Genomic DNA, 18,415 nt, shown 5'->3' with positions numbered 1-18,415 from the left:
AGGTTTTTGAGGCTGTGGGCATATCATCGCGATTCCAGGAGTCGCGGGGTGTCATGCGCTATTGTCTGCACTGCCTACAGAGGAAGCCATAGTCATGAGGATGGCTTTGATGATAAGACAAATGACGATATGACGAAGGACAAGAAAGAGACGATGATGATGCAACCTGACGTGGTAGCATGAATGAGGACACCGGAATATATTCGTTCGCTGCCCAACCACATTCTGATCGCGCCTGCTTTGATTAAATGCGCGTTAGATACACAGCAGGTGCTACTGCTAGCAGCAGCTATCAACTCGTGTCTCGAATAACGCAGGCGCAACATTGACTTCTGCTCCTGCCTCCGACACTCACACTGACGAGCACATGATGCCAAGAAATGGCCGAGTGGGTAACGGCGTCAGACTCAACCCTCGCGAGACCGATAGAAGTGCCGATTAGGCAGGAGAGTTGCCTACTCAAGCAGAACCGTCACGTGCCTGCTCTATCATCCAGCTGGGGACCTTAGCAGTCGCGTTGGTACTGTACCGTTCCTTCCGAATTTCCACTGTCACGCTCTTGACATCTCGAATCGCGTGGGCGGGCGGGGGAGGCGGTGGCTTCCAGCGAGCGCAGCGAGCATTAGGGTGAGGCCGAAAGGCCCGAAGCTGCGCCGCAGGCGTGTGAAGCAGAGTGGGCGGAGCGAACTCTGGGCCGGTGGGAAGGTGAGGAAGCGGGCCTCCGCGCGTGGGGAGAGGGGACGGCGAGTTGGGGAGTCAAGGCCAGGTAAGTTCACACAAGCCAAATTTCTGATTCGGATTACGCCGTCGTTGCTGCAGCGGAGCCTCACGGTAAGAGCATACTCGTTCATGGAGCGGCGAGAAGCAAACAACCTAATTAGGCTGGGTTTCTGTACATACAATATGAAGATACTTGCTCGAGTCCGCCGAGGACTAAGTAAGGTCATCACGACTGGAACGACCCACTGTGCCTGAGAAAGATGGGCACTGCTTTATCCCCAACGAAGGTTACGCCTACCATAATTCCAACCCCATCAACAGTCCCCACCGCCTCAATCAAGACTCCCACCTGGTCAGTGTTCATTGATGTTGTAGAGCTCGGAAGAGGGATCTGCTGCGTAGGGATGACTTGACCCTGCCGTGTGTCCCAGAAGAAACACGCATCTTGAGCAAAGCATTCTTGCACAAAGGCATCAAAATCACCGGCTGGGCTGGCAGGTGGGGAGGGTTGGTCTTGGTTGAGGGTAGCGGAGGGAGGTTTGAATTGGGTTGCTATTCGCTGTCGCAGAGTTGAATTTTGGGGAAGATTGATGGCGGCAAAGATCTGGTCACAGTCATGCGTCGGATCCTCGGAGCCATCACTAACCGCTTGCGCTGGCACAAGGGCAGGGTGGGGAATCACGGAGTCATGCGGAGGTATTTCAGACATTTCCTGGTCTGCCAAATCCATTCCAGAGGAAGGTGTGGACTCGCGGCGGACGAGTCTGGCGGCTGACTTGGAGGTTGTACATCTGGCTGGCAACGGCATTGATGCTGTTATTGTGATCAGGATCATGCAGATTGTGGCGGATGTAAGCTGCGTGAGGAAGCGCATGGCGATGAGACAAGCACGAGAATGTGGTACAATGTGTGTATGACCCCCTTCAGACAGTGACTGTGCCTTGAAGAATAGAGGTTTCGAAAAGGTGGAATCAGACCGCAGACTGTGATCTGATTGTACCAGTCAGCAATGAGAGTCCTGTTATTTGATCGTTGTGCTGTCATGAATTGATACCTTTGGTCGGCTGATAATCTCTATACTAGCCTCGTTGAAAACGTGAGCCAGATAAAAATAACTTTAACTTTGTAAGCGGATGTCGTCTCCTGTATCGCCTTTTGCGGAAGTCGGATAGCACTATACCTGTCAGAGATCGCAACGTACCATGACTGACATCGCCCTCGTGGTTGACAACAGAGGCGTTTGTGCCGCACTAAGTTCTCGGTAAGGGTTCGTTCCACGGTAAACTCAATGCAGCGGGGAGCCGTTCGCTGTTGTTGGAATGTGGTCGGAACAAATCCGGTAATCCGAGCCCCGTAGCTGCACGGCTGGGCTATCACACGCTTACCTTGCAATCTTTTCGCGCGACTCTGTGCGGACTGCATGTCGCGTGGTGTAGAGACTGTGGTGCAATGAGGTTCGGGGGGCGACTCGTCGATTGTAGGCGAGCGCTTTACAGTATCCAGACCAGGCCGCTAATCCGCATCGCATTCTCCCGAGGTTCCTCTCAAATACCGGAACTTAGGACGCCTTCTTTGCGGTCAGCAATCACATGGTTTGGTCTAGGGCCCCATGTGTGATTATTGCGACAGCAAGTGTGAAAAAGCAGAACAGCAGCAAGACCTGGGCCACGCGAGTTGTTGGGTATCGATCAGTCCAATTCCTGACCTCATGGTGCTGACCAGAGGATCTTCTTTGGTGAATCCACGTAGTGCAGATCCCGCGGTGAGTCTTGGTGAGATAGCAAGCTCTGTAGGACGCCGTAGTCTTCGAGATTATGACATTGGCGGCAGTCCATCATTACTGGGAGATCGAATGCAGTGAAGAGATGTTCCACCCACAGTTTTTTGTTGAAAAGTGCCCCATGACGTGCAACGAAGGCGATTTCCAAGGGTTGGCTCAGGTCGTCGGGCACGGTGCAGCCCGTGTGTTTGAACATGCAGTGGTTGTAAGGGAGGATCCTCGACAAAAGCCCCGAGGATTCTGGAATGACCTCCCTCGCTCGCGGCGTGAGATTGAGGTGAGGCAAGAAACCGGCGCGGCCCGTGAACAGGCGCCAAGCATTCACGAAATCACGTGCAAGATCTTCGTGGATCCGAGTCCGACATCAACTTCAACTTGCTGCTCTGATAGCATCGTCGCAGCCACTGGACCAAGCACATCGGCCATGTAACCTCGGCCTTCGCAGCAGTGGATGCCGTCAATTGATCCGTGCTGGTTGCCAGAAGGAGTCATTGGCGATGTCTTCGCTCATGGCAGCGGCATGTGCAGCGCGTTTGACAAGCTTCGACAGGGAATGCACCTTCCGCAGCCATTGAAGTCATTTTGATTTTTGGCGGAACGTATAAGATGGAGGCGCATGCCGTAGTAGATGCGGAAGAGGAGTATCAGGCCTCCTCATACGGGACGAATCATGTGGTCTCCAGCAACAGCAGTGTTCACCCTTATGGCAACGTTGAGCCTCACACCGATGTCGTTGGCCGGCCAAGTGCGATCAGTAAACTTCGACTGCACCTTTGCCGACGCACAGTGCTACATGTACCAATCTCTGACGGATCCAGCCATGGGCTCGTGCACTGCCTACTCTTTTCGGAAGTGGAATCCAGTACATGTGCGCCCCTATTATGGCTACTGTTATTCTGGATCGCTAATTTGCGGACCTACACGACCTGGACTTCTGGGTTTGGCGGCAAAGGCAACGCTCTCGAACTCCCAGCTGACTGTACCTATGTACGCTTATTTCACTACTTCCAGTGGCGCGGGATTTGATCTACGGAAAAGCAGCAACGAGCCGTGGCTCTGCCCTCCTCCGCTCACAAATTGGCTTGATCCATTCATCATCACGCGACTGGAATTCTTCGCCTGCAACCTGGGACAGAGCGATTGTGATTGGAGTTTCGAATAAGATGTGGACATCGGATATCCTGTTCGATCTTTGAAATGATGTCCATGAGCCTGTTTAACCATTCCGCAAGGTCCGCCGATGAAGAGAACGACACAGATCCGTTGGTGCTTGTCATTGGCCGCGCAGGCCTACTGGACTGAGATTACGACTAGCGAGTATACCAATTACGGACACCCAACATTAATATGGTACAACTATCTGCCGATGTATATCGATGAGCTCAATATGCATGTGACACGTCTGGGAGGGGGTATGCCACGGGGGTCCCATCGGCCTGAATAATGATCGCAGTACCTGCAACATAGCAATTCTGGTCTTGCAGGCCAGGCGCGCTGAAAAGACATGCCTGGCGATTCTCGATTGGTATCCTGGAATAGAGATCGTAGAAATCCAGTATAGGCCTTGACGAGTACTCAGAAGGGACTCCATCGGCGCGAAGGACATTGTTGTTGGGAACGGTAACCGTGAAATTATTGTTGAGTTGGCTGCTGTCACCAGATATCCCTATAGCGCCGACTTGGACATTGATTGTGTCGTCTGAGCCGCTGTCGTCTTGTCGTTTTCCTATCGAGCTCAAAGAGCTGATAAAAGGGACTCCCGCATCGAAAGTAAGAGACATTTCGCTGAGGACGGACAATGAAAGGCCACCGATACCCGTCGCTCCTGAGCCGACAGCTACAACAGGCCAAGCGATTGCCGCGACGAGGATCACAAGCGCCGCTCCCAGGATAGCATAGCCGACAACCCACCCAACCCCTGCATAACCTCCTTTACCAATATCAACCGTGATATACCTGTCATGGAGGAACTTGGTTATCTCCCAGTTCGACTGAGATGGGTCCCGCAACTCGTAGACATTGAAGCTACGCGGTGTATCGATAGAGAATTGCTTCCAGGAGTCCTTGCCAAAGCAGCTCCCTGAGCCGTCCATCTGAATCTGGTGAACGGAAAACGGGGGCGGGACGGCTCCTGAAAATGGTGGGAGCCGGTATCTTCCCACAGCGCCTTGCAGGCCCTGTTCGAGATCCGGAATGCCAAAGTAGGTCTTGAAGCCTTGGAGATATTTGTTCAGACTGACATAGCCGGAACCATGGTCGCGCACAAGGTCAGGGCTTCGGTAAGCGCTGTAGTATCCCCTCAGAGAATCCGGGTTGAAATCGTAATAAACGCATTTGCTGGGAAAGGTGAAGTCAAGGTCAATTGGCGCAGGAGAGAAATTGATGATTGTTATTGGTGACATAACGCCGGCCATCGATGGCACGACATAGTAAAAGTAGAGGAGGGTTGCCTTGGCATGACGTTGCTTTAAGGGTCTCATTTCGTTTGCTGGACTTCGTTGTAGCGAAACCACAGAGTTTCCGCAGCAGACGTGAATAGTCCTGCATATAGAGCGCATCACTGTTTAAAACATACTTCTTTCGATCCGGCACTGTCCTGTTCGAGTCGCTGTGTTTACACCGACTACCAGGTATGCTGCTGCCACGGAACGTACGCTAGCCCGGAACCAGGTACAATCCAGGGATCAGAACATTGCTCATTCCTTGTTCCTGGCTTCTTCGAAACTTTGTACCAAGGGTTCACAAATGGCGGTCCGCAGTCAGGTGTAGCCACGATAAGTATGAATGCTGGAAAGATGAAGCTCCTGAGAGTGCTCAACAAGGCTTGAGCAAGATCATGCAATCTCAGTCCTTAGTCCACTGACGCCCGACTCCGAGGTTCTACGGTCGGACTGCCAAAGAATTCGATACGCTGTTCACTTTCCAATTGTACCGAGTGTGCACAGCATCCAAGATGCGCTTACTCGGTACACTTGTCGCCGTTGCGCTGGCGTCTGGCGCAAAAGCTGGACTCATGTCGCCAATTGTTATCATTAACACCTCCCCCACAGACGTCGTAGTTGACATGTCTCTGGGTCAGAGCTGTATCTACACCTCCTTCAACAATGATCAACTGGAGTGGTACTACCGAGCTTGGCAGAGCACAGATTTGGCGCATGATTGGGTCACAATAGGAGGTGATGGCGGCCCCCTTCAAGCCCAGAATGTGGTCATATTTCGTCAGCTTGATGACTATCTTCAAACGTTCAAGCGTCGCTTCGGTATCTGGGACATGCGTGAAGGATTACAATCGTCGTCTAAGATAAGTATTTTGCCGGGTTTGGACGCAGCGAACCTTGACAGGACTCCCTTCTCTGTCCACCAGGTCGAAATGAGAAGCTCGGCGGAGTGCTTGGGAAGGGACTCATGGAAAAGATTTGATCTGATTGTTGGAGAGGAACGTCAGCAATACGAGCTGCGAGATCCGGCATTGTCCGCTTGGGAAGTCCGCAAAATTAACGACGACGGTACCAACCAATTTGTTGTCAATATCGGTAGCGGAGGTTATATATCCATCAAGGCGGTCCTGCGCCTTGTTTTGGAGCAAACAATAGCAGCAGTGCAGATCGTCGGAATGTTTGCAATACTCAAGGCTCATTTCATGATTCGTCGCATCACCTCGCAGCCAGACTGGGACGGCGGCTACCAATGGAATCTTCTCAACAGGCTTATCGAAAAGTCGATGTTGGGGGTACCCATACGGTATGGAACAATCCTGCTGGGCTTGAGTCAAACGAATCCAGGCAATAAGAACCTTGATCCAACAATCACTTGGAGGGATGACGACCCCGTTACCAGACAATTGGGCCTGCCTGATGCTGGGGTCATCTCAGACAACGGCACCCTGTCTTTGGCTTTGTTGGACTTCGATGCCATATACCGCGATATCAGTGTCTCAGATCGCAATGCGTGTCTTTCAAGAAAGAAAGGGATCGACGGCACGGCGTGCCGAGTGGCAGGCACATCGCTTCTGATTCAACCAGATGGTACTGTTTTGCTGCTTCCGTTGCCAGGCATCGAGACTATGCCAGACGCACTCCAGAGAGTCTGGGGCTGAGTTCGGAGTATGGAAGGTCTTCGTATAAACAGCTTGGACCCATTTGAGCACGTGGTCAATTGTCTATCGGCCCCCCATGAGCTCGCTTCAGCAGAGGTCGAGGGTCGAGATACATCTTCATTAAGCGGAGTTTCGGCTGATCGCAGCACCAAACACATAGGCTGTGATGGTGGTCAGTGGCCTGAGGGCTCAGGCCTTCGTGAGAATTCATGAGGCGGTCCGCCACATTCCCGCAACAACGCAGGGTGGAATTAAGGTTGGCAGCAGGCTGACCGAAGTCCGTCTGTCTCCACTTAAATATGGATGGTCTGAAAGTGGGACAACTCCTTCCTCCGAAGACCGCCGCCGACGGTTCATCCGCCATTTTGGCAGGAATATCGGACCCCTCGACACACCGCGACTCCGACCTGTGGCTAGAAACTCGACCTGCGGCTTGGAACTGAGGCTGCATAGGTGAGCTGTAGCAGCTGTCGCCGTTCGAGATGACCGTGTGTTTTCTGCTAGAAGGCGAGGCCGGCCCGTCCGAATGGGCGCTTCCCTCGACTAGTTCTCTGGCCACGAAGGCGGTAAAATCCCAAGGCCTTTGTATCAATGCTCCGATCCAGGTATGCAAAGAATCACACCAAAGGTACCCAGCAGCACAATGCGGACAGAGCCAAATACGATACTTACTGAAGTCATCGAAGCAACGCCGATAAATGGTGTGAAGCGTTCTCCCCTACCCTGGCTGCAGTCCCCATTGTCAAATAGGGCGCCGGGGATCTCAGCGACAACCGTTCGCGAAGGCGATGAGAGCCTCAAACATGCAATCGATCGCAGACTATCCACTTCGAATACGACTCCTTCTTACGAAAGACGCCACGAATCCAGCACCATCGAACTTTTCTACGATCTGTTCTTTGTCGCTAGTTTGGCAACATTCACCACGAGTCATCCCAACCAGAATGCAGAGAGCATCAGGGACAACGTTTTATTCTTCCTGATCGTCTGGAATACATGGCTCCAGACCACGATCTACGATGTCCGCTTCGCGACTGATAGCGTCTTCCATCGAGTGTGCAAAGGGCTATCATTCGGCGTTTTTGTCGGATTCGTGGTCGCTAGTACTCTATTCAACACTAGCCATACAGGAGAAGACCACAGAAGCTTCCGTATCCTGTGCATTGTCCTCATGGTTTCGCGGCTGGCACTCGCAATACAGTACACTAGTGTACTAGTATACTCCTGGCGGTATTCGCAAGCACGGGCGCCACTCATTATCACCATCGCTGGCCTTCTTGCCACTGCTGCCACATATGGCGGCAGTCTCGCGGGTTTTCGAGATGTGACAGAAGATAGTGTCCACGACCGTGCAGAGCACCCAATAACATATATCGTCTTCTACGCTGGCGCACTCGTCGAAACGATTGTCAGTTTTGCGGTTGCTTCGATATGGCCGTTCATGTCTTTCGAAGGAACTCATCTCGTCGAAGATGGGTCTGTTGACCTTGATCATACTCGGCGAGGGCATCATCGACTTCTGTCAATCCTTCTCCCGCATAATCAGCAAGAACAGTCTTCTGAGCTCGGAAACGATCGGTCTGGTGGCTTGTGCTATTCTCCTGATTTACCTCATCTGGATCTTGTACTTTGATCAAATTGAAGTTCACGTTCTCGGAAGAATCCGCCAGCAGATCTGGACTTTCCTCCACTTCCCACTGCATCTTGCGATTCTGCTCACCGTGCAAGGATCAGCGGACTTCCTGCTCTGGACTACCGTGAGACCTATCATTGTCAGATGGGAGGCTTTGATGTCAAAATTTGACTCGAATGACGACGATCCGTTTCTAAGCTTCAATGCGTTTGCATCAGCTGGAGCAGTTGAACAGTACGTTGCACAGTCCCTCGATGTCATCTCCTCATTCTTTCGCGGTAATCAGTTTCGCGAAGGCTACGACTCGACATCAACCCTGGCACAGATTTTAGACCTTGACGCCCCATACAATACTGATCCTTGGAAAGCCAATGCGACGGAGCTTATCCTCGCAATGTTTACAGACGTGCAACAGTTCATATTCACCGAGTATGCACTGGGCGAGCTGGACACCACCACGACTTCTGACACGTCGGAACCGCCCTCTATTGAGGATCAAGTCGCGAACATGCTTGAGTTCGACGACTGGATACAAAACATATTCACAACAACAATGATCTATTTTCCCGTGGCGGCTGGGTCATTTTTGATGTGCTCAGCTGTACTATTGATGACGGCATCGAGGAACAAGTACTGGAGCAACTGGATCAGTATAGCGTCCAGAGTATCTGGCGGTACCGCACTCTGTCTAATCCCGTTGGCCTCGACCGATGCGTTGGGGCGCAAGTCAGCAGGCTTCGTTGCAAGCCTCTGGCCGGTCACCACCGTGATGCTAGTCTTTCTGGCCGTGATCATCCTGGACGTCGCTCTGGCATGGGTCAGACATCTTGTTAAACAGAAGCGTCGGAATGAGAGGACGACCGAAACTGCGTAGTAATTCTACTTCGTTCCAACGGCTTTGAAATTCACTCGCTGCAGGACCGGCACGTACAAGCCATTTTGGTCGACGAGACTCAACAGAGCCTAATACATAAACAATCACACGGTTTGGTGCAGCTGGCACCACAAAGGACTATCCTCAACCACAGCTTCAAGATCAGATGCAGGAGAGAAACGGGGAACGGACTCAGGTTTTGCGTGACAGATCAAGACGGATTTGTACACCAAGACTATCTTGTGACCTCGGAAATCGAGCGCAGTACCTTCAGCTGTGGCCTGCGGACTAGATGAGTGAGACTGAATAATCGGGTCTTGGTGATATATAGTAGCAATAGAAGTATTCTGTAATATTATTATCTCACGATTACGGAGAGATATAGATAGATTTGTGGTAAGCGTCCTTAATCTCTTTCGCCTCGTCCTCGCTAACGTAGAATAGACAATACTCGATTGCTGCTCCAAGATAGAATGAGCAGGTTTTCCTGCTTGGGGTGTCTGGGCTAAAGACACAAGTTCTCGACGCATCTAGAACGGTTGCACAAAACTTTCCATTGTCTTGTCGACAATCTAGGGGATCTTTAGCAACGAGCGCAATGATGAAGATTAGACTCTACCTCACCACAATCGCAGCCAAAAACATTGCATTTTCCTTCTCCACAGAATGGTGTTTTGAGGGTGCCATCCGCGCACAGGTTTGTTTTCGACACCGCATAACAGCAATCAGCCACAACCAAGTTAGGAGTAAACGCGAGCAGGTTGAGTAAAATGAACAACATGCTATATAATGATCAGTGCTGTTTTCTCACTTCATTCTCCAGTATAGGAGGCATGCTATATATCAGCGGAATAACACACTTGGATTTGAACCATGTGCGACAGGTCCTGGCTTTCACCTATAATTAGACTGGATCTGAAAGACTGAGACTAAAAGGACTTGCGTACGGGCGCTGCAAGTATGGCGGAGCATTGCCCTAGCTCGATTGAACATTACTTTCAGTGGACTCCGCACACAGAATGATTGGGCTGGGACTGTGGAATGTGGGCTATTCGAGATCGGACAGTGGATATTGATCTACGCAATACCGCAACACTGGCGGCAACCCCACGAAACATTTGCATTCCCGTCCGTAGAGTCTCTCGGCCCTCTCTTCTGCTGTGACGATGAGCAGCCGGCATTGCAAGAAATGCTTAGCGATCTACGGCGTGTGGCAATTCTGTCTTTGGGCCAGTTTCGACGCGCGAATCCGAAACGGAAGCGCCCTAAGGAGAAGTGCCGAGCTATACTGGTCGATACGTTTAGTCAAATTGATCTCTCATGCTACCTACTCTCAAGTCTGACGACCCTGTGCCGAGTGTCTCACTATCACAAGAATCTTTTAATTCTTAGGCCGGGTTGATTATGAAGCAGGTAGATACGTATGTCAACAAACTAGTCGCAGCCCACGCGTACTCCCACCAACTGGTGTTCTCCAAGGGTTCTTCACACACCGAATAGCGTTTGAAAATGTGCTTATCCTTAACCCCTGGCATTGTTGTCGTTGGGTAAGACTGTGTTAGCGTCGCATCTAACAGAACCAATTCTTCCATCGTGAGCTCTATGCTAACGTCGATGATGTCAACATCTCCTTTCAGTAGAGCCTCTGAGACTCCATCTATAAAGGAAATTCGCTGAAGCAATTCGTCCATACGTCCGGGTAGAGTCGTATTGAAGGATTGTAGTAGATCTTGAATCGTTGGTGAACCGCCGCTAGAAGGGCCAGCTTGGTCGCCATTGGTGACGGGTGTCGCAGGCACAGATTGGAGTCTTAGAAGACCTGATCCCGTTGGAGGCCAGCTTGGTGTGGTGAGGACCCCCGAAATGAGGTAGCTCAGAAAGATGACTGGCCTCATAACAACGACTTTGAATGTTAGACAGGAATGCGAGATACACTGCGGATTGTGGTTACCCGGTACTAGTTGGAATGATATCGGCACGAACTCCAACCTGCAGTCTCGTACTTTGGGCTTCATTGACACTGCATAAGAGCGTATTTATACGGCAAGCTTCGGAGAATTCTGTGTCAGAAGCAGGTGCTGTGGGCTGAAAACCGGAAGCCCGTGCCCACCAGGCGTGGGTCCGTGCTGACTGCTAGAAGAGCACCGCCCCACGTGGACAGCTTTTGTTCCCGATCTTAAAGCTACACAGCTCGATTGATCCAATTGAGCAGAAGATTGTCTCCTGTGCTATTGACCGAATTGATCTGGGAAGTATGAGTCATGTACTAGGACTCTCGGTGGCGATAAAATTGACGCATGCTAATCTACGGCGGTTTGTCGCACCAGGGACAGACGAAGCCCAACAGTGTGTATTTGGCACACTAGGCTTTTACAGTGTCCTCAGAGCCCGACAAAGCTGTGCAGGGCTCGGACCTTGCAGTGTAGCTCGACCAGCTGTTCGTGGAGAAGTGCCCAGCTGAACGAGCAGAGTCAACTGCGCCAATACGTGACTAGGTGGAAGATCCCAACAAGAATCTACGTGCCAGCCTCGCAACACTACTTCGGAGTCAATTACGGCCTTAGGCTGTAGGGAAAGGAGGGCTCGACCCGGACATCTGGAGGTCGTCTTCTCCCGTTGGTTGACTTGCAGCTGATGTACGACCCACGTCACCAAGTCGACAAGGACTCTGCTGTCTGTGGAAGTTTTGTTCCAAGTTCTCGGATGTCATATGTGACATTGCTACATTGCACCTCTACTTCGGCACACCACAATAACTGCCAAAACCATGTCAACAAATATACACGTCCTTCTTAGGCAACTGTGTCAACGCTGCGATGTTCTGCTTCCGATCGATTATGCATATCATCTTGCTGCTTGCTATCGAAAATAGCACTATCAGTGGTCAAGAAGCGCTGAAAACGACCGGGTTCACGACAGCCCGAAGTTTAAACACACTTAAGTCAGTAGCTACCACCGGTGGACTCTGCTTAGGCAGGCGAGAGACATTGGCAATACTGGCACGGAGCTGAAAGCTCGTCTAGCCACCACGATGGGCAAAAGAATTGGCAAACACTACAGCAGTAGTGGAGATCGTGCTTATTCTAGTCGTCAATTGCGGATATCCACATTCCTCTGCACGGCGTTCACGTGGTGCGCCGCCGCCCTCACTGCGCAGGCTGTCGTCTCTGGCAGAAGTCTAGTATTTCAGCACCATGGATGCAGAGTATATAACGGTTGCGATGATGTTCTTGAAACAGCAAACCCAGCAACGTCGTTGTATCTGTCCGTCTCTTCCCTACACACAACAAAAGAGCATCATGAAGCTGATAATTGGGAGTTTGATAGTGGCGTTGGTCATCTGCTCGTACTGAGACGCCTAAGCCTCGTTGGATTCCGTGCTGACGTTTTCTTAGAACAAGGGCAGCACACGTATGCACATGTGTTAATCCTACGCCTGGTGATCCTGGCAGTATAGCACGAGTCAATGCTGCTACTAATAGAGCGTGCTCGACCAATCCAACGATATACACTAGATATACCGAAGAGGGGTATCGGAGGTATAACATACCCGTGGGTGTTGGTTATGTAAGTGAAAGTGGAACTCCTATAACGCATCTAACAAATACATATAGTGCTATGGCCTTGATAGTGGGCTTTTCTCCACCAACGGCATCGATGCTGGAGCCTTCGTAGCGGACTGTCGAGCTCTTGGTCTGCCAGGCGCAGACTGTATCGAGGATGATAGAAGTGATCAGATGTGCGATCTATCACAAAGAGTCTTAGTCAAATCCAAGCATTGCATCACAAAAGTGCTTCCGATTATGTCCGTAACCCTTGAATGCTTGAGAGCAGGGAAGCTGCTCACAATAAAAGACTGTGCACAAATGACGCTCTTGACCGTTGCTGAACTAGATAAGCACGAAAGTGGCGGGACTCAAGCTTATCTAGAGGCTTGAGCAGAGAGAATAAAAGACGTGGCTGCGGCACTCAACTGCTCGATGTTGGACTAGGGTGCTGTTGCCAAGCCAAGCTCGCGACCTTTGTGCATAGGCGCGACTTAAATGCCCATATGGAATTTTAAACTGTAAATCGTGCGAACTTTGAACCTATGTGGAAGAATTCTGGGAAATTGAAAATCAACAAAACACTAGCAAAGGATTTTAGATTACCCAAATCATTCGGTCTGTATATATGTGACTAGGCTTTACACGTGTTGGAATTGATTGCCAACCTCTGTGAACGCGGACTTCTACCGACACTACTCACAATGCATTCACCTCGGTCAGCTCTTCTGGTCATTGGCGAAATACTCGCCTTAAGCAGCCTTGCAACTGCTTTCGGCAAATTCGGCTTGTCCCTCGGGGCGCGTTACAATCGACTCGACGACCTTGCCTTCACGGACATTCTGCAAGGAACAGGCCTTGAACAACTCCCAGCTTCCGAAATCTGGGTCGAGACCGGTATCCAGTACTTGGACAAAAAGGGCGATATACAACTCAGCTGTGATGCCGCCAATGATTATGTCCTAACCTTCGATCCGAAAGTACTCGACGCGAATGCCGTGGCACAGGACTTACTTCACTATCCTTTCCTGGTAGACTCTAGCTTTGGGCAGGATTGTCAAGCTCTTGTGAATCAGAGTGTACTTGGTCCTATCTCGAGCCTTACACCGGCGGCGCAACGAGCAGTGAAGGACGATACGACGGGAGCTTCAGCTGTGTTGCGGCCTATATTCGTCGAGGAAGTCCAACCCAGCCGCATTACATTCACAGCTGCAGTCGGTGACTACCATGATTTCATGGGAACATTTGTGCCCAGTGACACCGCTGAATTGGATTTCTTACAGCCGGGTCATTATCCAGATGATATTGCGGCCTCGCGCAAGCGGCATGAGAAACGAAGCTTTATTGTCGGCATCTTGCTAATCACTTGCCGCCTAACCCAAGGCGCCAATGCTTGCTAGAGAGCGTATTGCAGTTTTACCTGGCCGGATATCGCTAATTGACTGTCTCCAGACGGTTGTGATGAGATAGAGCTGTAGCTAGATAGCCCCTGTGCCCCCTGAACGACGACTTACCACAAACACGGTAGCCTATGGCTCACGGATTGAGGTTGAAGTAGCTGAATCGAGCAGAGAAGGAAAATGAGTCACAGCCACAAATGATGATTAAGAAGAATTAGTTGCGCATTCGTGTCGTGCCTCTCTATTTTCGAGCCGTGGTACAAATGCAACTAACTTGGAGGCCACGTTGTTGATAATTACACTGTTTGGCTCACATTCAAAATGGGAAATTACTTAAGTAGGTATCTGCAAGTCTGGCTGGTTGAGGAAACATGGCCGCCAACACACGTGGAGGAGTTCCGCCGCTCAGATTGTGCAGGAGTGGCACTACATCAACATACAGCCTCACGAAGAAGCTACATCAGAAGAAAGTGGCCCAGACCTCGAGGGCTTGACTAGCTCGACTCTGCGGCATGTGCTACTATGGCACATGATCTAGCTAAGCCGGAGAGCATTCTCCGACTCCCGACTTCGCTCCTCCCCATAGCTCTCTCGTACGCCACCGGAGCTCGAGCGGAACTGCGAGAAAGTGGCTTGGAGCAACCCGTTGTGGGTGATTCGCAGACTTCAGGCAAGCAAATTCGGTTATCGCTTATTTTAGCAACCCGGACACAGATTCGAGTAGCATGTCGGCCACGAGCAAACTGATCAGTCGAGGAATCAGGGCCATCGTTTCCACCACTAATACGCCGAAGGTCGGCTGGCGGCGAGCTCATGGCTGCCATAGACGAGTCCAGCAGAGTGTCAGTGGCTTTTGTCGCTGGATGGAGTGGCTATTTGACACAGGTATGGCTGACAAGCTGGCTCAGCTCTGCTGCGCTTTCACCTTCAACCGCCTAGACGAGATGGTAACAGTCCTTGGCTGTTTGAGCGAGATTTACTTCAAAAGAACGTCTAATCCTTGTTCTCATGTTGGCTTTCCTCCATAGTCTCGCCAGTAACACCGTGTTTCAGCCCGGAGATTGATCGAAGTTCGCAGCTCAACACGATTTGTTTCCCACCATGAAGCTCGCTACTGCCATTTTGATCCTCGCTGCGAGTGCTCAACAGTAAGTCGTACCCGAAGGCTTGTCAGAACGCTGTTGACAATCATCCAGAGCCTTTGCAGCCAAAAGATGCTCTTGTTCGGGGGGTATGAGTACTGCAGAACTGGCCTCTGCGACTAGGCAAACTTGTTTACGCTCAGACACTGGTTGTGGCTCGTATCAAGCTTCAGCAGCCGGAGTTGGTGTCGTGAGTTATATGCTTGCACAAATCTTGGATATCCTTCGACTAATGCCGGACAGTGTCAGGAATACTGGGTTGGCGTTCTTTACAATTGCATCGATGCAGGGGCGTTCGTTCAAAGATGTCGGGAGCTCGGAGCTGATGGTGCGACTTGCTCTTGATTTTAGCAGCAGCTAAGACGACGTCGAACTCATGTCGACTGTGCTGTGTGTTGCAGATATAATAGTTGGAAGCTGTGGTCAAGCTGTCTAGTGTTGTTGCCAATAGTATCTTCACTGTACTGAGAATGATAGCTCGATCACAGATCCGCGCCCCGCAAGTACCCATACATTACACTACCATGCGCCTGCTGCAGTACCGACGCCGTAGACTGCTGCTCCTCCGGCCGCCGCGCCGGCACCAGCAGCAATAACATGAATTAAACCTCCAACGAACGCAGCAGTGATGAACACACGCTTCTCTAGTGTTCCGGTGTAAACGTGCCATGGCTCCACGCCAGCCTGAAGCCAAGCCAGCTGATCGTCCTCTGCTTCCACCACGGCGCCCATGATATCGTGGTAGTCCCTCACAGATGCCTCAAACTCGATTTCGTCAGGGCTAATAGTCTTCATGAACAGAGGTTTGAGTGCTGTGTATTGCAGTTCTGGATAGTCGGCAGCATAGTCGGCAATACCGTTCTGCCAGTCTTCGGGTACGTTCTCTCGCGAACCTAGTATCGTTGTGTTTGCGAAGACTGGGCAAGTCGGGACGAAAAGATTCGATACCAGTATTGTGCCGTGAAGCATGTAATTGGCCAAGTTAACGGGACGGACCAGCGGTTGCGGGAAACGTATGCTGTAGCCGCCGAATGTATTGCAGGCGAAATTGATGCCGTCTTGTGGAGTCAACACCAGAGTGTCTCTCTGTATAAAGACATCTTGGGCCGGGATGTTGGGGAGTTGTGCGGCAAGATCGCTGGCTGCAGGGCCCGCTAGGTCGGATAACAGTCGGAAGGATGGTCCGACAAGGGAGAGAGCCGTTGATAGCCTCAAAAGCAGCGCAAAGGCTATAGCGTAGGTAGCGCCAAGCATGTTGTTGACTCAGGAAGAACAGCACAGTGGTCGAGGTCGAAGCTTAGGGCCACGTCGAAGTGTTCTTGCAGGTATCATGAGACCTCGAGTGTGAGCGTTGTTATATGAACGTAGTGCTGTGGGTACTCCGTATGTTGACCATTCTTATGAAAATTGATCGCTTGACGGTGTGGTTTTGTGATCAATTCCTGGTAGAAGCTTGTGCTCCGTGGGGATGATTTCTCAGATGACCCATGACTAGGTACCTAGGTACTGCCCTCGCTCGATGAGGTGGAACCACTATGCTTAGATAAATCCGAGATGTTCTGATCCTTTGGAGAATGTGTGTAAAGAATGGGCTGCTAGTGTTTTCGCGCCTCCAGGGCTTGTTCGAGGGTTTATCATCTCCACACGACGTTGTGACCTATCTGCCGAAGCGCACAACGATAACCTGAAGTATGTTTACACTTCAAGGGGCCGGGTCTCGCCTGTAGAGTTGGCACGGCGTAGGTGAGAAGGGTGAAGTGTTCGATGATTGCATTCCCGAGCAAGTTTCTCCAAGCCTCCAGATACCCACTGCCAAGACCCCCGCTAATAGCCAGCGGCAGCGAACCGATCCTGTGTATACTTTGGTGGTAACAGCTGTAGCCTCGCGTTGAACAGCCCAGTGTCAAACGTAAACAGGACTGCAAGTACTTGTCAAGCAGGCGGTGTCAAATTAAAGATATTCTGACACCTGCAAGGTTAGGGGTCAGGGCTCCTTATCTGATGTGGGCCATGCCTGCGTGGAGCTTAAAAACCGGAAAGTTAGACCCCTGGACACCACGTGGTAGCTGCCCTTCTTCGTACAACCCTATAGACATTCCTGGCTTCACAACACAATCAAAACCCACCAACTGCCTGACTGAGACGTGTATAGGTACATTAGTAGACAATATGTGCCCAACTTGCCATTCAATTAATCGTCACGTCCGGACAACGCTGCGATATACTTCACAGGTACTTGGCTACTCAGCATGCCCTTCATCAAGTATGCTGCCCTCCTCTCGGGCCTGCTGCATCTGAGCACGGCGATAGTGCCACTCGGACCTTCCCTCAAACTCTTTTCCGAGCTCAGTCCCGCAGATCAACCCGATGTCTCGGACCTAGGCAACTTCGTGGGATCTGAAGTCTTCATCCAAACAGATACCCTTGTGCTGAAGCCTGAGGACGGGTTATCACTGACCTGCGATACCCACGGAAACTACAGACTGACGCTGAACCCAAAAGACCCCCATGCGATCAACTTCGCCAACTATATGCAACAAGGTCCGATTGTGGTTTCAAACGCATTCAGCAAAAGCTGTCCTTCGCTTTCAACTACAACGGTCTTCGGCGCCAATGACGACACTCCCGATGAGTGGAAGAAGCTCGCGGCAGAGAATCCCGACCTTCAGTATACCGTACTACAGCCTCTCTACGTCTCGAGAGTCTCAGAATGCACCATCAAGTTCACCGCCGCCGTAAAGGACTACCATAGTATCTTTGGCGCCATCAACGACATGTCGAACCCGGATCTAGACTGGATGAAGGCCAATGTCGAGCCGTGGGATGATGTGATTGCCGCACCTGGCATAACCAAGCGGTTTCTCCTCACCAGCTTGGTCGTTTCGTCCGCCGTGGGTCATTTCTTTGGGGCAGCTCTTCTGGGAGGAGCCGCAACGGGTGTGATTCTGGCGACGCAGTAATAGTAGGGAGCTATCTGGTCTTGTCTTCTTCTAGCCAGTATCTAGATGTCAATACTGCGAACCAATACAACGGGACGAAAGGAAGTTTCTCTGGTGTCGATGTAGCTCCGTTTGTAGGTGGGAATTGTACCAGCGTTCACGAAATCACTATTTACTTACTGGCGTTGTAATTCTCCAGAATCGATGATGCTGTCATGATGCCAAGACGGCCGAGTGGTTAAGGCGTCAGACTCAAACCTCGCGGAACTGATAGAAGTGCAGGATA

The 18,415-nt window shown here is 51.1% G+C and overlaps 7 protein-coding genes across 7 annotated transcripts; 4 read left to right on the top strand and 3 right to left on the bottom strand.

Moving 5' to 3' along the window:
• Positions 1–946: 946 nt before the first annotated feature.
• On the bottom strand, positions 947–1,594 carry AB675_3699 (uncharacterized protein; the record flags this gene model as incomplete). Its single annotated transcript, XM_018143773.1, has 1 exon — positions 947–1,594. One exon carries the CDS (start codon positions 1,592–1,594, stop codon positions 947–949), a length of 648 nt encoding a protein of 215 aa, XP_017997110.1.
• Positions 1,595–3,882: 2,288 nt separating this feature from the next.
• Positions 3,883–4,980, bottom strand: AB675_3698 (uncharacterized protein; the record flags this gene model as incomplete). The annotated part of the gene is made up of 1 exon (XM_018143772.1): positions 3,883–4,980. The coding sequence occupies one exon, from the start codon at positions 4,978–4,980 to the stop codon at positions 3,883–3,885; it is 1,098 nt and encodes a 365-aa protein (XP_017997054.1).
• Positions 4,981–5,453: 473 nt separating this feature from the next.
• On the top strand, positions 5,454–6,596 carry AB675_3697 (uncharacterized protein; the record flags this gene model as incomplete). Its single annotated transcript, XM_018143771.1, has 1 exon — positions 5,454–6,596. One exon carries the CDS (start codon positions 5,454–5,456, stop codon positions 6,594–6,596), a length of 1,143 nt encoding a protein of 380 aa, XP_017997055.1.
• Positions 6,597–7,239: 643 nt separating this feature from the next.
• Positions 7,240–9,103, top strand: AB675_3696 (uncharacterized protein; the record flags this gene model as incomplete). Its single annotated transcript, XM_018143770.1, has 2 exons — positions 7,240–8,004; positions 8,069–9,103. 2 exons carry the CDS (start codon positions 7,240–7,242, stop codon positions 9,101–9,103), a joined length of 1,800 nt encoding a protein of 599 aa, XP_017997015.1.
• Positions 9,104–13,352: 4,249 nt separating this feature from the next.
• AB675_3695 (uncharacterized protein) lies at positions 13,353–14,048 on the top strand (the record flags this gene model as incomplete). Its single annotated transcript, XM_018143769.1, has 1 exon — positions 13,353–14,048. One exon carries the CDS (start codon positions 13,353–13,355, stop codon positions 14,046–14,048), a length of 696 nt encoding a protein of 231 aa, XP_017997034.1.
• A 1,661-nt stretch (positions 14,049–15,709) lies between these two features.
• On the bottom strand, positions 15,710–16,444 carry AB675_3694 (uncharacterized protein; the record flags this gene model as incomplete). The annotated part of the gene is made up of 1 exon (XM_018143768.1): positions 15,710–16,444. The coding sequence occupies one exon, from the start codon at positions 16,442–16,444 to the stop codon at positions 15,710–15,712; it is 735 nt and encodes a 244-aa protein (XP_017996979.1).
• Positions 16,445–17,439: 995 nt separating this feature from the next.
• On the top strand, positions 17,440–18,150 carry AB675_3693 (uncharacterized protein; the record flags this gene model as incomplete). Its single annotated transcript, XM_018143767.1, has 1 exon — positions 17,440–18,150. The coding sequence occupies one exon, from the start codon at positions 17,440–17,442 to the stop codon at positions 18,148–18,150; it is 711 nt and encodes a 236-aa protein (XP_017996982.1).
• Between the last annotated feature and the right edge of the window lie 265 nt (positions 18,151–18,415).

This window comes from Cyphellophora attinorum (assembly GCF_001299255.1).
Source record: "Cyphellophora attinorum strain CBS 131958 chromosome Unknown Contig26, whole genome shotgun sequence".
In the NCBI taxonomy this organism is placed as follows: Eukaryota; Fungi; Ascomycota; class Eurotiomycetes; order Chaetothyriales; family Cyphellophoraceae; genus Cyphellophora; species Cyphellophora attinorum.
This window is presented reverse-complemented; position numbering and strand designations above follow the sequence as displayed.